This window comes from Rhea americana, unplaced genomic scaffold (genome assembly GCF_003343005.1).
Source record: "Rhea americana isolate MKP2758 unplaced genomic scaffold, rheAme1 scaffold_12, whole genome shotgun sequence".
Taxonomy (NCBI): domain Eukaryota; kingdom Metazoa; phylum Chordata; class Aves; order Rheiformes; family Rheidae; genus Rhea; species Rhea americana.
In genome coordinates, this window is record NW_028185261.1 from 7293233 (window position 1) to 7319388 (window position 26156).

Sequence of the window (26156 nt, forward strand, 5' to 3'; positions counted from 1 at the left end):
TTTCTGACCCCAGCAAATGTAGCATATGCTAAAACAGACCAGAGCGCTGGCATATTTAATCTTCAAGTGTCAGGAAGGAAAACTACAATGTAGCCTCTACAGGGGAAAATAAGTATCAACTGTGGAAAAATACTGCATTGTGAATTGCTTCACATTTGCTAGAAGACTTTATTAGTACTTTATATGCTACAGACATCAAAATCTGGCATAAATTATAGCTATTAAGAATAAAATATGATACTATCAGAGTATTGAGTGGCAGGCATGTTTCATTAAYAAGTCAGTCTTTCATTCTCGGTCATCTTGCAAGATTAATTACGCTCAGGGTAACATATTTGCAGACACGTGGTATTAGTGGCCTTCTCCCAGTCAATATAGCAAGTTGCAGGTTTGATTTTCTTTCCTGAAAACCTTGCCTTACTAGTGCTTTGGGACAATTATTTGGGGCATAATTTTGCTTTTCTTAGAAAATAGAAAACAAAAATAAAACTTCAGTTCAGCTTCTTTGCTAAGCACAGAGATGTAAGTGCTACAACCACTTAAGTATTTTTTTTTAAATGTAGTTGGTGTCACCAGATCTTCAACTTTAGAATTGTCAGGTGGTAGGACAATTCCCTACAACGACATCTAAATTTGTACAGTCTCCATTTAAAACAAGCTGGCAGTACAAGTTGACAATGGTGCAGACCAAGCCAGCATAATGTCTTCCAATTCCCAGAAAACTTTAAATCAGGTGAGACACTTCAAAAAATGCAAACTGATTAAAGTCCAAAAACATATCACAGTAAGATGTCAATGAAACCTTTCCAGCAAGGATGCTGAAGTACACACACGATAGAATCAAAAATCTCAGCAGTGTGTTCTTCACAAAGAAAAGTTTCATGTGAAAAGCTTCATCTTCCAATTCTAAAACTTTTACAGCTAATGATGAGGTAGGAGTAAAGGACAGTAATTTAAAAGACCAGAGTGTAATAAGAATAGACTTTTCTTGTAAATGCAGGCAACAAAAGCAAGTTTGAGKCTGACAAAGCGATGTCTGCAGTACACAAATTCCATCAGAAAAAGACTTAATTTAATTGTAGTAAGTGAGCAAGTAAGCAGTGTTAAATTAAAGTTAAAATGATTTTTTTAAAACAAACACAGAGAGGTCTGCTGTCTTTTTTTTTTTTTTTTTAACTGTAGAATATGTGTATGATGTGAAATTGCATTAAGTTGGAAGAGGTGAAAAACAGAAATGCCTGCAAAAAAGAAATACAGGAGTRTGAATCATAGAAAGAAATCTCAATTTACCTCCCAAAGTGCTTTAAAGTCCTTCTGCTCAATTCGAAGGAGCTCACTATATTCTCTAGTAACGATGGTAGCATGGCGAGGAGTGTTATCCAGAATGGAYTCTCCAAAAGCAGTTCCTATTCCCAAAGTGCATATTGTCACAGCATCCTTTGAATTAAAAAAAAGTCATGTGTTAATTATTGCAAGGGGTTGGGGATTTGTCACATTTGTTCACAGTACTGCCTTAATTTTCTTCAGCAATTTTCTAAATAAAAAAAAAAAACACCCAAAATGATGTAATCATCTTGATGAGATTCTTTAGAAATCTCACAAGTCATCAGCATCAGAAACGCAATTTTGGAATACAAATTTCTGCCCTAGCCAGACTAGCCTCACAAGAAAGGAAATTTGACTGTTATGTTCCCTCAAACATACTTTTCATTTACAGTATCTTCTTGTATAACGTATTGTGTATYGTACAAGGTCTGAACACAATGCACTCAAATTTTAATTGTGACCTTTCCATTCAAAGTGCCAGTAAATCTGTCAACTGTTAACAGATGCTTGCCCATTAAGTACTAGATTAAAAAAAAAATCAAAATAAAAATAATATTCACATAAGTCAGACATTTTAGGAAAACTAAAGTCCAGAACAACCTGGAAGAGATTCAGAACAATCAGAAAGGTCCCAAACACGCAGTAATCTCCACTCCAAAAGAGTCTACGTAAGCACATATCATTCAAGGTGGCAGAAAAATGTYCAATTCAAACCCCCTTGACAAACAGCTCTCCTGGGATAGTTTCAAAATAAATTATAAGCTACTGCAGACAAAAAAAAATTGAATACTAGTAATTAAGTAACTTGCTGAAGCAAGATTTTTAAATACATGCCCTATTTTAGGCTTACAAGTTGCTCTGTCCCTGAGTACAGGCTTGTAGCTGAACATATATTTAGTCTCTTTCTAAATTGAGCCTTAACTGATGGTCTTTGGAGTAATTAAAAAAATAAAAATAGCAACAGTAGAAGAGATTTAAATAGATACAARCTGCAAATTACTAAGAAAAATTATAGATAGGCAGACACAAATGTACATGCACATACAAAAACACCTGCTAATTTTAATTAATACTACATTAAAAATGTAGTTGAGTTTAATTCCAAAATCTAAGACTCATGAAATGCCACAAAAATAGTTGCAGAAAAATTTGTCATCCCATCCCATCCATCCCTCGCTCATTGCTGATAAACAAGGAAAGATGCATGAGCATATTACAGCATCATTCTCTGTGCTTAAAATTGCATTGTTTTCCTTTCATGCATCTAATAAGTGGTAATAGGCAAATGTTATCAAGACCAAGTTATAAGCTTTATAATTGCATTACAAAGACAAATGTCCATTCAGTTCCCTGAATCAGAGCAAATTGCTTTGGCATGGATACTACCATATAAAATTATCTGTTCAGGAAAATAAAATCAATTACTCCTTGGAAGCGATCTATGAAGAACTTACTGATTGTAAGAAATAAATTAAGGAACACACATATGAACATGCACTATTTGAAAGAAAGAAAATTTGAGAATGAGCACTGCAAAAATGGATGTCTCTACAAAGAGCCTATATACAGCCTATATTACACTAAGGTTTTGCCTAAACAAGCTTAGCTTTCACAGCTGAAATACTATATGCATGCTGCCACATTCGTAACTGCACTCAAAGGAGCTACAAAGGAAATATGCCTATTGCCCATTCTAATTTTGATCACCARACCTCCAGTACTTTATTCACAACTTTTTGATACTTTCAGATAGGAGACCTCTGTTTGGGGCTGAACAAACAAATTCACAGCCTAGTATAAAAAGAAACATTTCCATTAGGTGTCTCATAAGTTATATCTTTAAACTTTTTTCTCATTTCCTTCCCCCTCAAAAGAAACTTTACCTTTTTATCTTTTTACAACCTCCAAAAATATATTTTTAAAAACAGAATAGAGAAGAGAAAGGGAAAGGTGTTAGTTAAGGAATCACTTTCTAAGAAAGCTTTTGACGAGGCAGCTGTTCAACCTCAGAAATAAATTAACATTGTGAGATGTCAGGGCACAGAGCTGGAATCATCACCTGTTCATTAAAGAAAAGTCCAGGCTTCTATTGAGTGAAAGTTCTTCCAGTTTTTTCCCCCCAACCATCATTTCTCTACAAAAAGATGTAGTTTCTCTCCGCCAGCCAGGGGGCAAGCCCATCTGGCTTCTTCAAGACTTCAGAGCCCCATTTTTTCCTCTGTCCCCTGTTTATCTCTCTCCAATCTCCCAGGGAATCAGGTGTGTGTTTCCTATTATGCCTGTTAACCTTACGCTCAAGAATCTCCTGCTGTTCAGTGTAGACTTCAGGAGCATTGCTGGCAGCTAGAAACTCAGTTTGCTGTTCCCCTCTGCAATCCCAGAAGCAGCAGGGGGTTCCAGCTGCTGGTAACCAGCTAGAATTCACACAGCTATTTATAAAGCAGCATTAAAGACTTTTTTAAAAGAAAGAAAGAAAAAAAAAAAGATTGTTTCCATTGCTATCTGTCCTCTGAACACACTATTAAATGGTAGTGTGTTCAAATCATAGGCTGTTTCTGTATTCAGTTTCACTGACTCACTGGCAGGTGAGAGAGACATGCAGTGAAAGAGCTGCTAAAACCCCCCATCAATCTACAACATTATTGAATTTGTAAGAGCATTCTAGGGAATGGATGAGAATCAAATTTAAGGCTCTGCCCTATTCCCTCCCCCACCATCACAAGACACGTCACTGAATGCTCCTCCCTGATGTGTGACACTATTTTCCAATTCTGTATACAGAATTTCCATACTGCGTGTAAATAATAGAGCACAAAGACATCAGTTACTTAACTGCAGAAGAAGAAAAAAAAGAAAAGGGGGGGAGGTATTTCTCCCCTGTTGTCCAAATTCTGTCAGCCTTGTTGACATGAGGAATATATCCCCCTATGAGAAATCCCACTGAACRAAAACAAGGAAAAAATGCGAAAAGGAGGAAGGGGGAAGAACCTGGTGTCCCTGAGAGAAACACAGGAAACAGCAAAAAGGGACTAGTGTTGGGAAGAAAGGAACTGGACATTTCTTTAAAATGTATATTTATTCAATACTTTGAATTTATAYGGGAATTAATGTGTTTAACTTTACCATTTCAGCAGCCTTTGTACCTTTATTTCACCTCCCCCCACAGAACTCCCTACCATCTCTGTGTTTAACTGGAGACGTGCAAAAGCCGCATTTTCACAAGTTGGTGTCACACCGCTCATTATCACTTGGACACAACTGAGTTCAYCCTCAACCAAAATTTCCTTTTATAACAAAGAAAAAGATATAGGTGAAAGCAAGTCATCTGCAGTGAAATGATTTTCCTGTCCCATTACCTCCACCCAAGCATGTTTCAGCCACTCAGAAACGAAATCCTTATCAAACTCCTGTAAGAGGTAACCTGGCAATGGCTTTGCACACTGGCCCTGCAGTTTGACAACAAACATTAGGCCACCCTCTTTACGCAAGACAAGGTGATTTGTATAAAGGAGGAGTTCTGCTTCTAGAAATACTGTGAACAACTATTTCCTAATTAAAATATTCACAGATCAGATTAACTGCAGTGTAATTATATGTTAATTACTTCCATACCTTCCTATCCAACCCTATAAGAGGCAAGTGCAGTATTTTGGATTTTTTTTTTCTCAGGTTATTTGGCAAACTGAAGTGAAAGGATTTTTCTACATCTGAATAAGCTAACTTCAAMATCAAAATTGAAACCACCATGATACTGTGGAGCTCAACAGGTACTAACACATCCTGCTTCTCAGCTAAGCATATGCTGATCTCTGTTGCAGTGGGTAGATCGGTTCTCATGCTCAAACAAGCTCATCTAAAGCTAGCTTGGGTATATTTACACTACACTACAGAGCACAGTACAAACCTATACTTTGGTTTCACACAGGTTATCCCTGAAATACACGTTGGCAGTGGTTCAGTGGCATACAGAAAGCAGTATTGCARTAGCTATCCTCTTTAAAACCCTTCCCTGTTCCACTTCATTTTATCACATACCTCCTTTGTCCTCAATTTGAGAGAGCTATGAAATTCTTCTGTCTTACACAGGCATCTGAATCTCTTCACAGCCATTCTTCTCACCAAGACCACTAACTTGTTTGGCTTCTGAGCTACAGCCCTCTGCATGTCCCCACAACTGACAATGCGGTACCACCGAGCACTCCCATCTCCTCCTTTAAAACTTTCCTGAAAAGGGCTGATTCTTTCTAAAATCAGTGCTCTGTTTTCAACTTAGTTTGTTTCTAAAAATCTTAAAAAAAAAAAAAAAAATCCACACCACAGGCAGCATAAACTAACAACAGTTCCCAACCCACACCGTAATTCAGTTGCCTAACTTTAGCAAAACTTCAGAATAAATCACTACTTGTCCCTCTTCTTTCTTATCCTCATTGTTTCAGACAGGTACATGAATCTTCATCATTTGAGGTAAAAGGCACTGAATCTAATACAGTCAAACAGAGCTGCAGAATCCGGTAAAATTACATCTTACGTTGTTTGAACCTACAACTTCTTTGGGTCACTAAAAAACATACATAGCAGTGATTGTATGTCACCTGGGAGCTTTTGCCATTATGAATTTGCCCCCAGCTTCATACTGTGGAGTTATAAAGAGTCACCCTTCAAAATCTGTTCATTTTCAAATTAGCGTTCAAAAACTTAACATAGACAACACAATTGACAATATTTTAAAGCCATTACCAAACTTCTGGTATCTTTAAAAGGAACTTCTACTACTATATACATCAGTTATAACAACGAGTAAATAACAGTGCCACATAAGAAGCAAATTTGGAATCTGTTTATAACTAAGGGCAAGGACACTCTTCTGGTTTATACGAAACAGGTTGCAGTTCCTGTTTATTTTCAAAGGTACTTACTAAGTCTTTGTGCAACTTTTAAATACAATATTTATCAGGGCATCCATTACAAGCAAGTTGAGGCAAGACCAAAACACTTCATTAAACTTACCTCTGCAGTTTCTAGTGTGACATTTTTACCATAACCAGTAAGCTGCCTTCCATCTTGCTCTTCTTGCTTGCTGAACAGCCAGACAATTCCTAGGTAATTTGCACAGAGAGCACAGCAGCCACCACTCAGGATGTACTGGATAGCTAATCTTGTCACAGCTCCACGCTGCAATTGTATCATCCCATTTCAATACCAAATTAAATTACGGCCATGATCAGGAGCAGCCAGCGTATTTCACTGCCTCAGTGGAACAGAACTAACAATAGAGAAACCTGCTCTGGTCAAACTCTTTAAAGCAGCTGTACTAAATAGCTCCATTTCAAACTAGCCATTTTAGTATTAAAAATTGCAAGCACTMAGATTGTTATGTATTCTAACACTGCCCTCTTGTGACATAACATAGCTTTGCTGACTTTAGCTATGAGAACCTAAATATGAGGTCCTCTTTAAGGGAACATTTAAATCAGTACATGGAATACCTCCTATTATTATAATAGCAAATAATAACTGATCTTAACATTCTTATTTATCCAAATCCTCAGCCTGGTCCTGATTGACATTACTAACACTTCCTATGAGAAATCACAGATCACATGTCTACATGAGGAAGCTAAAGCGCAGCAAGCATGTGCATGAGCTAATTATGCACTAGCTGCACTAAAGTCTAGAACCATTAGCACATTTACATCAGATTTCTAGACTACATGCCTCTGCAGGGATAAAGGTTATTGAGGCACTCTTAGTAAGCATTAAATGAAAGCTAGCTTACTCCACTTTCCATTGGAGAGTTACCAAACTCTAAGGATGACTGCATAAAGAATTAACATATAGTAACAGCTACACAATATATTTATTCCCAGGCTCACTGAAATTTATCTTTCTAGGCAGGCAGATAACACCTAGTAAACAAAGGATTTATACTAATTTTTTAATCAAGATAGTTGATTTACCATATTGATATCAACACTGTACTCGTCATCATATGATCATTTAAGTTGGAAGAAACCTCAGGAGGTCATTTAGTCCAACYTCCTACTTATCTTAAGACTATTAGCTGTTTCTAAACAGGTTTCAGTCAATAAGAATCTAAACACAATAGCTAGCTTCTCTCTTCCTAAAGATATGGTACAGTTCTGAAATTTTTCACAAGACCAAACATACAAACTTGTAAACTTCATCTGTCATGTTTAGAGCAGAAAACCAAAGTAAGACTGGTCCAGTAAGTTGAAGATGATACAAAGGAAATTTAGTAGCAAGCAACTAAGGCAGATGGAAAGCAGATGATGCAGCAAGAGATACATTAGAATTAAAACAGAAAGCGGAGGCTAGCCTGGAACAAAGTTTCAGGAGCAAGGCCAAACACGGAAGAATGCCTGACTTCTGAGACTCCATTAGAGACCTTGTTTCTGGGTGAAAGTACTGCTAAATGGAAGGGATCACTGTATCTCAAGAACAGGGCAAAAACAGAGCTTGCATTTTTGGGGCTCAGGAAGACTATATTTCCTTATATCTGGGAAACAGCAAAAAAGGAAAAAGCTTCTGAGTCTCAAGGATTTCTGGAGCATGGACAGCTTTCAGGACCTGGTTAACCCTGAGGCACCAGAGCTGAGGAGCTTGGAAGAATCATCTGCTATAACAGTGAAAGGGCTAGGGCAGAATTTGTGGCTTCAGACTGTGCCACTGTGTGCTTTGTTCTACACATAAGACAAGAGAACTCCTGGAGGATCTCAGTTACCTCTCTGGTTGTAAGCCAGCATGATAAATAGGTGTAACAAATGAACAGCTGGCATTGAAATCCAGCTAACAGCCTCCAGCTCTTATGAAAGGCCGTGACCAGCCTAAAGAAATAATGATGAAAATAAAACAGATTTGAATTTTATTAAGATTCTATTACAAAGATTAGGATGATTTCGTATGGAGAACTATTCATTTCTATCATAACAGGAAAGCAAGATGTCTGAACCAGTCCAAAACAAAGTGCCTCTTGGCAGTTCTGTACCTCCACTTGGAATAAGGTGTTCTCTTGAGACAAGGTAACTCAGAACCCAACCCATCTACAGAGCAGAGATGTCTTATTTCTTCATTAAGAAACCATCCATAAGACTACTAGCAGCTCCTGAATCAATCAGAGCAACATTGCTTACTGCTCATGAATGACAGATGAGATATGATTTCTTATACTGACACATGTTTGGAGTTAGCTGGTCTCTAGTAGGCATGGAGCAGAAGACATATCCTGCTAGTAGGGTTGATTCTTGRCTCTGCTTTAGCTTCCAAAAACTGTCTGAAATTGCCTGTTTCATAGTTTCATAAACTGCATGTTTCATGAGCATGCAAAGAGGCAAACTGCCTTCTTTAGCACAAGCAGTTAATGCCAACAACCCTACTTCTTTTAAGGTCACAATATTGTATCTATTTGCAAGGTTGTACATTAAAGGAACAAGAATGATATTGGTGCCGTTAGCAGATGAATTCCCCTCAGATATTTGGAACTTTTTCAAGCAAGCATTCACACAAGTGCAGAGAGAAATATATTCATTAAATACTGAGCATACTGCAACTATGTAGGAGTCCTTCCCCTTATTACTCAGACTGTCAAAAACGCCAGCACTGGGGACGCTATTCAGTTATATAACTGGCCAAAAATATCAGGCCACTTACTGCATCCATCCCATCTCCAACCCATAAGCATAGCATTCGCAAACTGCACTTTTCTGGGATCCTCCAAGTCCTCTCCCAAACGCCCTTCAATGTTTTGCAGGTAAGAACTTCACAGCATGGAAGACATCCAGGCTGGAAGTTAATCATTAGCCTTACTTTAGTGCTATTCACGGCACAATAAACTAAAAGCAGAGCAATTAACCATTACCATGGCTTGGCAAAGAAAGCTTTGGCTCCTGGAAGCTCTCAGTGGAAAACATGCTCCAGAGCAGGTTACAAGCATTACGTCTGGAGCACTGGTCATGTATTCTTAGCTGGAGCACAATGCTGAAAATCGACTGTCGGGGCTGCCTGCCTGTGAGGCTACACTGTTATTTTCTCCATCACCTCAGCTTGCAGTGAATACAGAAGTATTGCACTCACTAGAGTGTTAGCAAGTATTTCAAGCTTAAGAAGGATGATCATCATGCCAACAAGAAAGCTCAGGCAAGTCTGGAATAGAGCACCCAGGACCTAAAGGAAGAACAAGGAGCAAGAAACCAAGAACAAGTATGGTACAAACACCAAAATGGAGCAAAAAATAGAAAATACTCGGCTCAAATACTGTTTACGAGGTCCCACCCACTAAGCTTCTCCAGCACTGCTACAGTCAAGGCAGGAACTGCTGTCCTTCCAACAGTGAAGTTGTGTCTTAGGCAGTGTAAGAATTCAGTTTGTTGCTCCTATAAGAGGGAAAGGTGAGGTTTAAAAATTATTGCAGAATGGACTGTGGAAATTAGCAGAGCTACCTGCTTCTTGGTAGGTAAATGCAACAAACTCAAATTAGCAGGAAAATATATAAAAAATTTACATGAGATTAAGAAATCTCAACTGTTATATCCTTCATATAATGGAATAGATCAGCATTGCAAACAGATTGTTCAGTTAACCTCCTCATCCTGAAATCTTACATGGATGTATTTCTTTCTGATTCAGCAAAGAGGATTGTCCTTAGTAATGGTGTAGTGCCATCTTTTGGCAAATACCAGAAAAGATATCTGATTTCTTTAAACTTACACAGAAAAAGGTCTCATAAGAGCACTGTTCTGAATTGTGAACGCACCACTGACAGCCAGACCATTCTGAGAATTGCTCAGATTAGGCTGATTATACTCTCTACATAGTATAGTGAAGAGATTGCTAAAAATAATGATAGAAACTTGAAAGAAGTTCCTTTTATATCCCATCATTTTATTGTTAAAAGTAGAAAGACCCAGTGCTCACAAGCTGCACTGACGAGCATTCTGACCCTGTTTCACTGGAGATTCTGTGCAAAAAATCCAGTTTCTGCCAATCTGCTATGAGCAAGAAACCTTCCCTGTTCAGCTGAACGTTGGGCAAAGAATTAAGACTTACCACTGTACATATGTACACGTGCATGCTATATTCAAAGCAGGAGGGAAAAAGAATAGTAATATACTTCAAGTTCTGGGTAGCTATACCAGTAACGTGAAAGCGCAATGAGTCAGATGTCAGAGGTACAATCCCATGCAGAGCCACACGACAATCCCAGATCTCAAATGTGGGACTGGGTACAGGGCAAGGTGCAAAGGACTACCTTCCAAGAGACACAGCTGTGCTGCTCACACAGCAGGGAGTATGTGACTCGTCAGCACTACACAAAGGGAATATGGGTTGGAGAGTAAAGTGAAGGAAGGGAGGGGTCTAAAGCCTTCTTGCTACACTGGAAAATCCTCATCTGCTTCAGGTTTCTAATACATTTGCAAACAAAATCAACACAAGCAAATTCTTGCGCCACAGCATCTTGTAGCTCTCATGAAGCAGACCTGTGTAGCTTGAGAAAGCTAGTCTTTGCTTGCAGAAGAGTTTCCCAAGGTTTCTGAGCCCCTGCTGAACTCTGAAGTCTCTGAGAGCTACCAGTTAGGTGCCAGTGCCTGGCCAAGAGCTCAGTGAACACCTGAGAGAAGCTATCTTGCCACTGGGAGAAGCAATGATTCCTATGCCAGCCTGACCCATGGTGCTTGCAAAAGCAAAGTAAGCCACCACCGAGTACCTGAAAGCGTTCTTAGTACAGCTGTTTTCTCAAAAAAAACTAYTGATATTACTTCATTCAAAGCTAAAAAGCACTTATGTGGCATATCAGGCTACTCAGGGGAAGTACACATGTGCACATCCTTATTCTGCAGCTACACAGATCAAACCTCCTCCAACCAAAACAGGGCTAAACCCTGTGTGTAACTTTTCACAGTATATTACAGAATAGAATTAATTCAATTGTTTAATTTTTCTCCAGCAGAAAAAAATCTCATTTGTTTTTTTTTCATTCTTCCTGAACTCTAAATTTTGTAATTTCAGGAGTGCCAAGATACTGAGAAATAACTTGCAAATTTGGTGACTTTTCCTTGTTCTCCTATCTACAACAAACAGATACTACCTCTAGTTTTCTGGTCTAACATGGCAGCAGTTCATCATTTTGAACTGAAGACCGCMGTGTGCTGTTATCAGACTGCACTGTTGGTGGTTTTGGTTTAAACTTTTACAACAGGAAATAAATTAAAATATTTCTAGAAAATCAATTAAAAATCTCACAGGTCTGCATATAGAACTATGAGAAAAGACTATGTTAAGTCTATTCCACATTCAGATGTAGACTCCTTTTCACAGTATTTTTCTTGAAATCAGTGGCATGATTTGACTATATAGACAAARGACAAGCAAGACTGAAGGAAACTCAGAGAAATATGCTGGTGATAAAATACCTGTACAATATATGCCATTGTTATTTTAAGCTATAACCCTTCTTTGTACTACAAAATGGATTGTTTTTTTTAAAAAATAAATGTTGTATTTTACCTGGTGGTTGCTTGTATCAGAAACCTTAACATCCAGTGATCCTGTCAGAACAGCGTACCAGTTCGTCCCAATATCACCCTGACGAAATACTAGAAAGACGAAATATTGTAAATAAAAGTTTACTCTTAAGTTTATCAACCTTAGCAAACATTTTCCATCAGATTATTGTATTTCTGATGGCACTACAGAATTTGCCACATCAGATTATTTACTTGTTTGATAATACATCCAATGCACTGCAATGTAACCATTTTAGTATATTGATCCAGAGACCACCAGACTGCTGGTGGTGTGTGAAAGCACACAGCATTGCTTCACCCATCTCTCCAGCTTGCTTCCTTTCTCACTGCTTTCTTAGCCAATAAATAAATACTTTCTGAACAATGTCCTTTTGATATTCAGAATCTTCCAGTGCTGATACAGCTCCCATTGACTCCAGTAAGAGCTCTGGTGAGAAACTGCAGGACTTTGATATTCAGACATTTCAGCTATGTGATTACCAAGCCTTAGAAGTCCTATTACTCAAGGCAAGCCCCAATCCTGGAGGCCTAAAGCATGCCATGTTTACCAGATGGGTTTCAGAGACTTTATCAAACATCACTTACATCAGGTCTCCATCAGCTAGTTCCCTTGGTCCAGCACTGGGAACTCACACATTCCCATCACAGGGCCACCACTTATTTCTATCTCAGCTCAGCTTCATGGACCCAGCACAGCTGTCCAGCTTCACCTGGCACCTGGGCTGCCAGGGCAGGCCCAGAGCTGTTGTACCCCACAACAGTACACAGCTCTACAAATCTGTCCTGTGTTATCCAGAGTTATACTGCAAATCAAATACTATTAGTGATATGCCCAGGTGACCGATTTCACTTTTGCCCTGACATCACAAAGCACCCTTTAAAAAAGGAGAGAGACAGACAGACAGACTTTACAGAGTAAGAATGATGCTTAAGGGCAATGACTTGCTTCTAATCTTTCAGCAAAACAGTGGCAGAGTCCTAAATCCAATACTGTATGCCTTGTTGCCATAGGCTCACCACAGACCATATTTGTAGAGCAAGCAGTACTTCAATCCTGCCTTCCTCCATGACTAAGACTGTAAACATTTTTATGGCTATTCCACCAGCTTTGCTCTCTCATCAATCTCCTAGAGACAATCCCAGCTTAAACCTCAACTTAATCTACACAAAACAGATCATCATATGAAGCTCTCTTACATGTGATTCCCTTTTCCAGATTTTCATAATATCCACAGAGACATATCTGTTGAAGAAGGTTTGGATGAAATTTCTCAAAAGCTTTCACTTCTTTCAGTCGAGTGAATATTATATCTACATCTTCACTGGAACGTTCCAAAGGTCTGCAAGACAACAAAAGATAATGGTTTTCAAGGGTTATATCAGAAAAACCTTGCATGCACCAAGCCCACAGATGTTRGCATAAAAGAAAAAAAACTGCCCCCCAACACACATAATGTATAAACCAATTAAAATACATTTCATAGGTACATGATGAAACAAAACATCCAGCCATCAGTTATCAATATGAACATAATTATTATCACTTTAACACATGCAGTGTTTAGAAACCCCATTTAGCATCAAAGCCATACTGCAGCAATAACTGTRCAAGTAGACATGGTGGTACAGTCTCTATCTTAAAGATCTTGGAATTATAAACATAGTTACACATTTATAAGGATACAATGCCTTACATTGAGACAGCTGAACTTACAAGAGGCCTGCAGAACTACTGCCTAAAATAGCAGTTTTCTATCTGGCTAAAAKAAAAATCTTAGATACTACCACTACTTCTTCTATCCATCTCTCTCYGATGTTTTAATGCGCAAAAACTAACCTGAGTGCTCAGTTCTTTTCTCTCACTTGCAAGCAAGAACAACATTGTTAATAAGCACATTCTCTTTCACTCTCTTACACTTTATTTCTCTTGACATTGGACAAGTTATATACGCAAGCAAGATAACGATATTAAGAATTGYTCGCTAGTAAGGGTAAAGAGTTTAACCCACTTCTAAATAGTGACAACAAACAGATGAATCCTGAAAATAACCAAAGATAGGATAAGACTTTTATACTGAGGAGTAATTAAAAAGATTGAGAGTGTTGATGCTTGCCATAAACTGAATAAAAGCAGAAAAAGTTTGATAAATGAGTAGCATAYGTAAAATTTGTGTCCTATTTTCCTTCCTTTAGGGAAAAAAAGATTCCTGGATAAAAATAAGTCAAAGCATTTGAAAATCTTAAAAAGAATTACATTAAAAAAATTCAGCAAAAAAATAAATTGTAAAATTCCTTCCAACAAGGCAGAACATAGACCAGAGGTCTACGGTCATAGGTCAGAGAGYCTAACATAGGTCAGAAAGTTACAACATATTTACAAAATTAAGCTGAATTAGTTTAGTAAAATATATTTTAAAGATAACTATCAAATATTATGAATCAGCAGGTAACCAACCACTAACTGACAGCATTAGGAAGAATCTTTCATAATAGCCTAAGCAGCTACTACTAAGCAAAGAAAGAAACAGACTGTTCTTAAGAGACTATATTGGAAATCCAGGTGCAGGAGTCAAACAAGTATCAGCAATCATTAGACCAATCATCCAATCAAAGGCTGCTAGTTAATTTAACAGAAATATTTATTTATCCAATGGATGAGTTCTTCAAAATCAACCAAAATTACACAGTTAAAAGAGAACAAAACCTAAGGTAATAAGCACTTAACATTACGTTATCCTTAACRTTGTGTTATGTCCACAGCATAAATACTGCTTCTAACAAGAAAYTTTTACTGATTCCTCATTAGAATCAAAGATTTTGGAGATCTAAGCCTTTGCCCCAAGAAAGGATCAGAAGCCCCTCTTACATCACATTTCTGACTCTCAACTTCCTTACTAAATCAAGTCCACGAGGGATGAAATCTTTATCCTCATTTGTAATCCAATTTACCCTTATTAACTACAGGTGAGAGTAATAATCTCCAGTGTTTATGGTTGCTTCTACAGCACAGTGATACCATTTTACCACTTCAAACTGCATCAACTACAACAGCTCCCTTTTGAAAACCTTCAAGTAAGATTTTCACTTTTTTATATATATATATATATATATATTTTTAACTGTGCTCTAGCTGACAGATACTAATAAGTATTAATTCTCTTGTTAAAATCCTTTTAAGAAGATTAGGAGGTGCAGCCTGCAGAGTTAAAATCCCTTTGCACAAGATCCCTGCCCAGATCACGCTAGCACTTAGAACACTATCTCCCTCCATTTGTGGACTCTCATAATTAACAACAGAACTTGACAGGTAAAGAAAAGGGAATGGTAATGATTCTCAGTATATCCCATTTTCCTAGGGAAACTCTGGGTGTGAGATTATTTCATTCATACAGCTGCCCGTACTAGACTCTGTAGAAGTCCATCAGTTCATTTGCATGGAATCTACTGCAGGATCTGAGTGCTCGTGTTTTTAAACTGATGCAGTGGGACAGAGAAAAAGCAAGCAAGATTAGCAAATTATATGCCACAGATTTTATAGATTTAATCAACATACTGTTCTCTCAGTGTTTTTCCTGAAATACAAGCACAGAAATCTCTCTTACTTCYGGGTCTGCTGAAAGGACAAGCTTAAGTATTTGGGGGGATTTAAGTCATAGAATGTGTAGGTGTTTTTTTCTGAGAGCTGCTGAAGGCTACAGAGAGGGAGTTTCCATCCGGCTCAGGACAAGGTGGGAGCAGGTGCTCGCTTCCCTCGATGCGGCAAGGAACATCCTGTGGGGTAATTACCTGCAGTGCAGCGAAAGCTCTTCCAACAAAACTGCTTTGCAGCCCCAGTGAAGTGAGTCATCGTGGAAAGAGAGGCATTCTTACTGGCGGCCGAGCCGTGCTCTTCTGAGATTTAAACATCACCACAGCAGTCAGAAACCAAAATCTCTATTTATTGGGAAATATCAATTAAAGTGCTGTGTTCCTAGGGCCTCACTGTAGCAAGCAGCTGACCTACAATGCTTGGTATGAGCAGTAGTACGAGTGTGTGAAGTGGCCATTGAAAGGGAGATATGCAGACATGCTCTATACAGAAAAAGGAATACAAACTTCTAAGTAGTATGGATAGTAGCCATCTGAAAACTGAAACGTTCATTACAATGTTCCATAATAATTCATTATTGCAAGCCAATTATTTCAGTGGCCTTTTCTCAAGACATATTGGGTTTCATATTATTATGTGTATCTAAATTTTCATAAATATTACTAGGAGGGCATATATTTTGATCTAGCACATTTGGAAACTGACCTAGAATTTGGGAGTGGCTTTCAATGAMTTATTTAACTGTTAAACTATCTTAGAAAATGTGTGTTCTCCTCCAGATGTGTTTCCCTAAAAAAAGCAGCAGCCAACTGAAATTCATCAACACTAAGTGTCCGAAGCAGAGGTGGCCCTTGGTCTTTACTAGGRCATGGAATTTTGCATCCGTAAAAACTCCAGATTGCAGTTTAAGAGTAATAGCAGTAATACTCAAATTCAGTTATTTTAGGTGTTTATAATCTCTAACAGTCCCACTGGTTTCAAAATAATAGTTTTACTTAGTGAGAGAATATAAGGAGAATAATGAAGCACCACGGTGTTAATTAATTGTTTCTCCACCTGCCTTCAAAATTCAGGTTTGATCACTTTCAACAAAATATCTTGTAATAAAATTATCAGCATTGTAGTTGTTGCCATCATCACTAAATCAGCACTAACAGATCTATTTCTGATGCCAAATCTTGTTTTCTGTCTTCTAAGTATAAGCTGCCTGGCATGAAACAACATCAGTACAGGATAATACAAACTAATTTTCTATTAAACTGCAACTACCTTATTAACTGGCTGAAAACYTGACTTTTGTTAAAGCAGGGTTAGGAATAATATTTAAGCAAATAATATAGTAAAATAYTCTTTAGAATATTAATAATTAAACATATAATTAGAAAAGTACAACTAATGGCAGATGAAGAATTATTCAAGATTTACTGTCACTATAGCCACACTGATAGGTGCACTAGCATTAATCCAGASAGGAACTCTCCTCTAACCAGGGAGACTGGCTACAAAGGTCACCCCTAGAGAGGAAAGTCTCCCTACCCTCCCTCCGCAGCCTTTGGAAAGGCTTTTGCAGAGACCAGGATCAGAGCACCTGAAGTCACTCCTCCATGATCATCGCTCCCGTTCACTACAGAGAAAGCCTACGGAGATCAGCCCCCCTGCGCTACAGGCAGCGCTGCCGACTGTCTCCTTCTGTTCTGTTCTGCGACACGGACGCTACTGTACTACTGAAGTGTTCCCCACCGGTGGTGCCACGGAGTTATAACTTCATAACTACGGACATCAGAAGTTAAAAAATCCATTTCAGTGAGGCTTCAAGTATGTGATTTAAAGAAAGCCACTGGGATCTCTACTAAAGCTTCCATCCTTTCCTAAAGGTACTGCTGCTCTTGAAAGCCCTAGCTTCATTTATGGAATATGACCATAGCTGAATCTAAAAGCGTGGATAATTCTCTTCTAAATCAGTTAAAATCCTTCAGCTTTCACCAGTTTGGGAGAGAGATCAGCTAGAGCAGAAGCACTTTAAGGCAAAGCCAACCTTCTGATAGAAAAATCTATGATGCTACTCAGTGAAGTTCCCACCTTCTCTCCAGGCTGCCCTCAACCTCACTCAGATACATTTAGTATGATTTTTAAGTAAAACAAACTGTAAAAGTGATACATCTGTCTTCACCTTGTTTGCTAAAAAAAATAGCTTTAATCCCTTTTCCCAACTTTTCAGCATCTTTCTGGGATAGGTCCCCCCTTTCCCTGATTTTCYTCAAGTCTGCAGGGTACAAGCTCAGAAGGAGATTCAGCAGCTGCTGTAGTACCCACACTTAACCAGCTGGCCTAGCCATCGCAGCTGGGTAAATGTCATGTCTTCACCATAGCAAATGCAAGGACAAAACCATGTGGGAGGAACTGCGTTGATTTAGGACCAAGACRTTCACATTTAGTATCTCTTACCCTTAAGGACAATACATACATAGATGACTTCCWCCTAAAATCTTCAGTTTAATGTGTTCTTCTCTGTATTTATTTCTTAACAGGGTACTGGGCTGATATCTGATTTCACTGCCGCCACATGAGGTAAGCTTTTCTCATATTATAAGGCAGGAATACAAACTGATCATGAAATGATAAAAGACAAAGCAGGAGTATTACATTTCTTTTCACTAACCTACAAGCCTTTCTGCTTTGTTTGACCACTTAATGTTTTATCCAAGTTCTTATTTATACTACTAATTTRCCTCTTCAGAGCACAGTAGGTCTTACTTGGCATTAATGTTTTCACATAAGACACATCATCTATCTTCTGTCTCTTTCTATTTCTTTTCAGGCTATATTTAGCAATACAACATCACAGCTACACACCAGTGACAGCATCGATACKTGTTATACATCTGTGTTCAATAAGGCTGTTCTAAAAGATATTTTACCTCTGATTTATTTGGTTGTCAAGATTTCCAGCATGTATTTCTATACAGAAAAAAAAAATGTTTCAACTTGACTATCAGGAGATTACAAAAAAAAAAAAAAGACGGAAGTATATCTTCAGAAAGCTATTGCATATTTTTAAGTGCAAACTGTTCAAGTGCAAAGTTAAAAACACATACAGAGGAGAACTGCAATTATTTTTCATTTATATAGAATTTGAACAAGTACTTCTGTTCATATGTATTATATATAGCTTCATAAAATAAACTATTTCGGTAGTGTTAAGATTAAATATTTTAATGTTTGCATGTGCCATGAAAAACAGAAATCACCAGAACCATTCCTGTTAGCAGTTTATAATCAGTTAAATGTAGAAATATGCCTGTTAACATACAAGAAAGAAAAGAATTGGGGATCTTTATTTCTTTTTTATTGAGATCACCTAACTRTAATCTATTAATTTCTCTTCTAACATACATGATAGATTTTTTTTTATCAGGTTCTTCCTAATAATAGATTTCACTTAAAAAGAAAAGAAAGAAGATACCTAATTTTACCTCCTTTGCCAAGACACCTCTAGAATTTTAAAATATTTGTTTGTATAATATCTGTTCAAAAGTCCAAACCGTAATCTAAATGAGTAAAAATCACTGAGATCCAGTTTCTTTCACTGATCTTTTAAACTCTTATAAGGGCAATATTGCATTTCAGACCACAATGAACAGCCCATGAAGAATGAACAGATATATGTCTTCCACTGGAGAGGCTGTTTGTAGTAGAAAATACAACATCACAGCACATAATAGAAAAAATAAAACTAGTTCATCCCTGGGTTAAACTTGAAACATCTCTTTGAAGATGCAAAGGCAAACTCTGTGAGCTGGAAGCTACTGGTAACCGCTATCATGGATCATTTACTGAATTTTATTAGTATTTGAAAGTACGTTTTGCTTTGAAATGTGAGCAAAGAATAGCTAGGAAGGCCATTTCAACCCAGATCATTCCTCCGTACTAGCTGCACCTTCTCCCACCTTTTCCTGCAATGCAGAAAAGTAAAGGAGGATGCAGCAGAATAACAGTACCAACACATCATTTTTTCCCTTTTATCAGTCAGAGCAGGATGACACTGAAGCACCTCTCTCCTTCAGGCACTGTTGTAGAGCTCAGAGACTTCGTTCCTCTTCAAGAAAGGAAGGCTTAAGGGAGGGATACTGCTGACCTAGCAAAACATTTTAGAGCCATGGTAAGAGACCAAAATCTATACCTGAAGTTACTTTTAATCTGAAGTAATGTCCAGACAGGGGTTTAYTTTTATGGGAACAGAAGGCAATCAATTCTTCCAAAGATGTGCTTTGCACTTGGTAAGGCAGTATTACCAAATAAGAGATTTCAACATTCACATTTCAGCTCCTCCTTCCCTTTTCCCCTCCCATGAGGTTTGCAAAAAATAATCAAATTCCAGTTCTGATCTTTTGCTTTCTGTTTTTCTGAGATTTTAGAATTCCTGTTTTCACATTTTCTATGACACATAGGAAATAAAACTTAATTTAACCTCCCTTCCCCAGAGTTCTTATAGATACAAGTCATTCCAGAGTTAGTTTTAAAAGAAAGTGCTACACAAGCAGCAAAACTGATGATGCTCAGTTTCCAAAAGATTACTGTCCCTAAACCCAGAACCCCTGCAACAATCTCTTAACCTCCTGCTATGCAGGACACAAATGCTGTAGATAATCCAAATCTAGGTACATGCTGATTGACCATCCAACTATTATAAATTCTGTCAAACAGATAGTTGAGCTCTACCTTTCTCAGTGAGAGCCAAAGGATATAAATGAGAAGCTCTTTCTTTTCCTACACACTCATTTTCATGAAAAATGAAGGAACTTAATTATATTTGTGCTTTCAACTCAGTTGGAAAGTGGCCAGTGCACTGAAAAATTACTAGAAGGTTGGACAGACAGAGCAATCAAGTGTATCTCATTTCTTTACATACTCTACAGAATAACAAATTATGCATACTTCCAACAGGTAAATTTTAGATCTGTGTAAACAGTGGAATGACAAAAAATATATTTGTTGAGCAATGACATTCATAAAGATTTATCTCAAGTTAAAAATACATTATTTGAACTGAGGGAATAAAACATAAAAATAGATTTTTTTCACTATATACTTTTTAAAAGACATAATACTCCAAGGGAAAAGAATAAATTTATAAAGAATTTTTTCCTTGTATTTACGAAAATTTGTATGTATGGCACATACTTCATAACCAAAGTCTGACTATACCTTATTGAATAAAACCCTTCAACTTTTATAAACATGAGAGGGTTCAGGACAGTTAACATTCCATTTGATAGACGCAGATCTGGATAAAATTACATTACCCAGTACTGCAACTTCATAATAGGCATTAAAAGCACTTTAATATGAAGACAGACTCTAAGATACGTTGCAAATGAAATYTATAATTGAACAATATGCAGAAGTGATGATACACTTTGATCAAAATCTGGCAACTGCCATCCACGAATATACTATGCTAAATGCACCCTTATCCATTTAGGGTCTGCATTTTTATAGCTAATAAATAATTAAAACTTAGAGCAACTATGAAATAACTTCTTCAGTTTTACAYTGGCATGCATACATTTTGACAGTTGCTGAATTCAAAGATGAAGTGGAAAGTCATGTTCAGGAAATATTCATTGAAGGTATTGATTAAGCAGCACAATAGTAAGAGTTGCAATCATGCCAAATATAGTGCAGAAAATAATAACAGAAAAAAGGAAGTTTAAGAATGATGAGACAGTTAAGTGCAGCAAATGATAAGATGCAGATGGAACACAGATGTCACACTGGATATGGAAAAATACTCATATTTGATAAATATGCAATGACAATCTGACTTTCAGGATATAATTTTCAATTAGCTGGTTTGTTCATTCTGTAATATAGGATTTTTTAAAAATAGAATTTTAACTTGCAAAAATAATTCATTATGAAAAATGTAAAAGTATCAAATCGGAACGCTCACTCTGTTTAAGGATGTTATTTAGCAACAAAGCTCCTGYTTTTACCAACACAAAACAACTGGCAAGTATCTATTTTCAACGAAATCTATGTTGGCAGGCTCTAAACAACAGAACCTAAAACAATTTAAACAATTCTAAACAATAGTTTAGAAGTCATAAATCTCTTTCCACTCCACAAGTATAAGAATCTTCACACAAYTCTATTTTTTTTCAGATCACACCCTACCCTCACATTGGTCTGGTAATGCAAATATGTCTGGCAGGACAGCACRAAAGCCTTAAGGGTGATAGCAAGAATTAGGCCCCCAGTCTAAATGACAGAAGGAAAAAGGAGAGCAATACTAATAAACACGCAACATACATAACTAACTGCTATACAGAGTTCTGCCCAGAACACAAAACTTTTGGGATTAAAGTCCAACATGCCAGGAGCAACTCGGACAATGACAGTTTAAATAGGATTCCAGTTTTGTCCAGCAGAAGAGAAACCCTATAGTTGCAAGACTATACAGTGATTGTCCAGCCACTTCAGAAGACTTCCACGTGAACCTGAGCACACTACGTCCTAACGGGCGTTGCACTCACCAGTCTGCTCTGGTGGCCACGACAAAGTTTACACATATCAATTCCAGGGCAACCACTTTGTCTTCCTCTTACTGTATTTCCATAGAACTTACGACTTACTATAAGACCGCATGTAGAAGCTGATACTACAGAGAAGCCTAAACCTGTAATGACATAGAATAAAACATCTTGAATTTGCTCAAAATACAACTCCTACTCTTGCTACGAGTTATTTTGAATTCATATATTCAATAAAATGCAGAGAGTTACAAGCTTATGACAGGTTATATTAATAATTATTTTGGTCTCTCTAAGGAGAGGTGGAAAGAAAAGAGTTTCTTTATTATTCATCAAAGACTGCACTTTTGCACTGGACTAGAAAATGAGTTGCATGATGCCAAAAGAAAAATTCATTATTATTCATCACTCTCAGAAGACTGCACCTTTGCATGAGTGCTAGAAAGCACTCAGGCTATGTCTATACTGCTCTGTCTCCGAGTTTCCACATCCTGGTGCCTGCTGCAAATATATCCCCACCCAGATTTGAGCCAAGCATATACCAGCTTAGCCGTATATTACAGGATGGCACACAGCCGAACATGAGCTGCAACATATGTCCAAGATTTTGGTCAGATCCCACCTAAGTGAAAAATGATGAAGTTACTTACATACATTATAAACAAAAAGCAGGTCTAAAAATTAAAAAATACATAGAAATCACTGCATCCTTTTCAATTTCCTTAAAACATTTTTAAAAGTAAATAAAACAGTGCCATAAATCAATTCTAAAATATTAATGTTAATAAAGTCTATACCCCAGTATCCTTGATATAATTACATGTTGTAGAGGATGACAAGCCAAGCAAAATAATTTTCCATATTTCTGTTACCAAAAATTCTCCAGTTAGAGTAACAGTTCTTCTTTCTAGCCTATCTGTATTATCACAAGAGTCCTGTTGACTACTAAGCCTGTAAGAATAACTTACACCTCATATGTTACAATGAACTAAAAGACAAATCCTCATTCAAGTATCTTTTTGTTCTCTAATTTTAGTCTGAACTTACACTCAAATCTATGGGACCTTGGCTTATGGAATAGATCTGAGATATTAACTGGTATGCGTTATTTTGATTTTGTTAGATGTAAATAATGCAAGTCTAAAATCTACCAAAATGATAAGGATATAAAAACTCACTATGTATAATATGTCCTCAAAACACCCTTTCATATATAAATAATTTACAAACAGCTTGGCAAAGATCAGAACATTCTTAGCACACCAGGCTAGCAAAAGTTACATGCTTTGCTCTGTGATCTGCTCCTCCAGTCAGCTATGGCATTGAAGGTTATGTTTAATACAAAGGAATATAATGGATACTATAAGCAGGTATGAAATTCTAGGATCATCTGATTATTTTGAACACCATATATCATCATTTAAAAGTTTGTATTTGCATCAAATTAAAATCCTTCTTTAATTAGAAACCATCAGCTTTGAAGAAATCACATTTACGTAAAAAACAGTCTACCATGCAGTAATTGTATTTCTACATGGAAATCTCCTAGTTGGATAGTTTGGGGTATAGAAAAAACTTTGAGAGTAGGGAAGACATTGTTCCTAGGTTGAATATACACACTTGCATAAATCAGCGACCTTCTTCTAATTATGCACAGATAGGGCATATAGAAAAGGAAATCAGTGGTAAGATAATTTATTTCAAAGATAGAAGAATTGGTTTCCTTAACAAAGAAATGATTTACATCTCCCTGTGCAACCAGAATATATATTTGATAACTGCTGATCACCTCTCTCCTGTAAAAATAAAATATTCTTGACAGAGCATAGTTTTCTGACCTTTTCTGTTCCTGCCTTTTGCTACCTTTGCACTTGTGACTTTGTATATAAATACTGTCCTGTGTATTTGACTTTTAAGTGCTGATCTTTGGCTTTTGTGGTTAGTAACCACATCCAGAAGTTGCATGGTTGAAGCACTGGCAGCCCTAGCCCACAGTACCCTACATAGTAACACCATCTCTCATAAAACATTTTGATAATTCTTTATTTGTCATACATGTGCTTGCATTTAGGTGTTAGTTTAGTTCTAGTTTGGTATGCGACTTGGGGAGAAACAGAAACTTAACATCACATTATTACATACATGATGTGTTCCCTTATTTCTATTTAAAGTAAAAATTCCCTTTTTTRAAAAGAATAAAGTCAGATAATCCATATTCCATGCCATTTTAATTGGCTTTGCTGAGACTCTCCTTGCACAAAAGAAGTTTTAGAATTGCCTTCCTCCTGAAAAAATATATATATTCCTTAACTAAAACACATTAAAACTGTCTTAAATATTTAATAAAAAAAAATATTCAGTTTCCTACAGTGAATTGACTCATTGAATGGTCTTATACTTACAGAATCCACACCTAGGTTAGAAAATACTTTAAGACAAAGAAAAAGCCAAATAATGTAATATCTATGCAATAATAGATAYTACATGATAACTCAAATGAGTAAGGCAATAACAGTTCACCCAAAGAAAAGAAATACACTCTAGCAACACAAGCATATACACTATTCAAAAATACTCTAYCTAATACTACTTAGACTCTTATAGTACTTTCCGAACATGGCTTTAAATATATTTTTTTTAATGGAAAAACAAAAGAACAAAACACAAAAATGTATTTCCTATGGTCTCAAAACAAAAGCATGGCAGAGAAAATTAAAAAATGTACAATGTCTCACATCCTGGCTTTGTCCCACATCCCAGTTGCCTTCTGGAAAGTATGCTGCTTAAAAAATCCTTCAGGGCAACTGTAACTGACACTTTCCACTCAACAAACTGGTGCTGCTAACTTATTCCAAGTGAGAAAAAGAGGAAAAAAAACTTTAATCCTAACAGCTCTAGCAAAATCCCTATAGTAAAAGTGGCCTATATATTAATAATAGACTGATAGATAGATCTAAAATGGCAGAAAAACTTCTAAATTAAATATTTTGACGTGTTTCCTAAAAATATGATTCATTCCCCACAACTATTATTCTCATTAATCATGAACCCCGGAATTTTAGTTCACAACTTAAATGTCATGATCTATTACATTTAAGTACCCATAGAAATGACAGGCCCACYTATTAAGAAGTACTGGGGTTTACTCTCTGCTTCTTCACACTCTTCAGGGCCAGTCTACAGCGATGGATCAGGCCTTCAGCTTCATTTCCATTTGTTTTTGTATCACTAGGTTACCATCACCTATATTTATATCTAGAATACTTCCAACATTTATACACATTATTTAAGCTCTAAAAGGTTATGGGTTTTTTTTTTCTTTAAATTAAATCCAGTGTTGCATGGGGGGATCAGGGAGGCTGGCTGACACTATTTGTGGTAGGTGACTAGACTGATGTTGCTTGGACTATTAAGGAAGACCCAATTAGAGGTGCAGCCCTACTAAGACATTTCCCTGAAAATGGTAGAAATGATGAGTGGAGGTAATTTCTTGTGTGTATACCAAGGATTCTCTCTATAATGTAGCCCCAAATGATGTCAACTGTCAAAATCTGGCTAATGATGCTCAGTAAATAGCTGTTTAGTGAGTAAAAGTGAGTAAAAAAGATGGTATCTTCGCTTAAACTATGCAGTGTATACAGCTATTTACGGTCTAATTTTTTTTTTTTTGTATTTTCCTGGACTGCAGCAAGCATTCAGAATTAGAATGATTTCACATTGAATCCCGTGTTAAAGGTAATGCTACAGCAAAGGGTGTACAAACCATCCGCTACGGTTTAACTAGACACTGCAAGATTCACTCTCCTCTTCTCCTCTTACACCCTGGGGAAAGCACTCCAAAGAATTTCCTTAAGAAGAAATGATTCATTTACTACCTATATTTTTTAAAGTGAATATCTCACCCATGGACACAACAAGTGATAATTAGCGCGTCGCGCTCACCGCTAGCCCCACAACGCAATYCAAGAGCAAGCCCCGCCGCGAGCGCTCAGGACCGCGGCCAGCCCACGGGCGCAAGCGCAGGCGCGCAGCCCGGGGAGGCGGTGGACGCCGGTGGGGAGGCACGCGCTGCCCCGCGCCCCGCCAAGGGACCCTCGCCCGCCCGCCCGCCCGCCCAAGCGCTCGGGCTGGGGCCTCTCCTCTCCCGCCGGATTGATGAGGCAGCTG

The 26156-nt window shown here is 37.4% G+C and overlaps 1 protein-coding gene across 1 annotated transcript in view; it reads right to left on the reverse strand.

Moving 5' to 3' along the window:
* Nucleotides 1–26156, reverse strand: part of RAPGEF4 (Rap guanine nucleotide exchange factor 4) — a 193067-nt gene that overhangs the window by 136335 nt on the left and 30576 nt on the right. Inside the window, exons 3-5 of the mRNA XM_085322841.1 lie at nucleotides 13065–13207; nucleotides 11848–11936; nucleotides 1291–1437 (exon numbers count right to left, since the gene is read on the reverse strand). Of these exons, the coding sequence (XP_085178967.1) occupies nucleotides 1291–1437; nucleotides 11848–11936; nucleotides 13065–13207 (379 nt within the window). The remainder of the gene's footprint in view (nucleotides 1–1290; nucleotides 1438–11847; nucleotides 11937–13064; nucleotides 13208–26156) is intronic.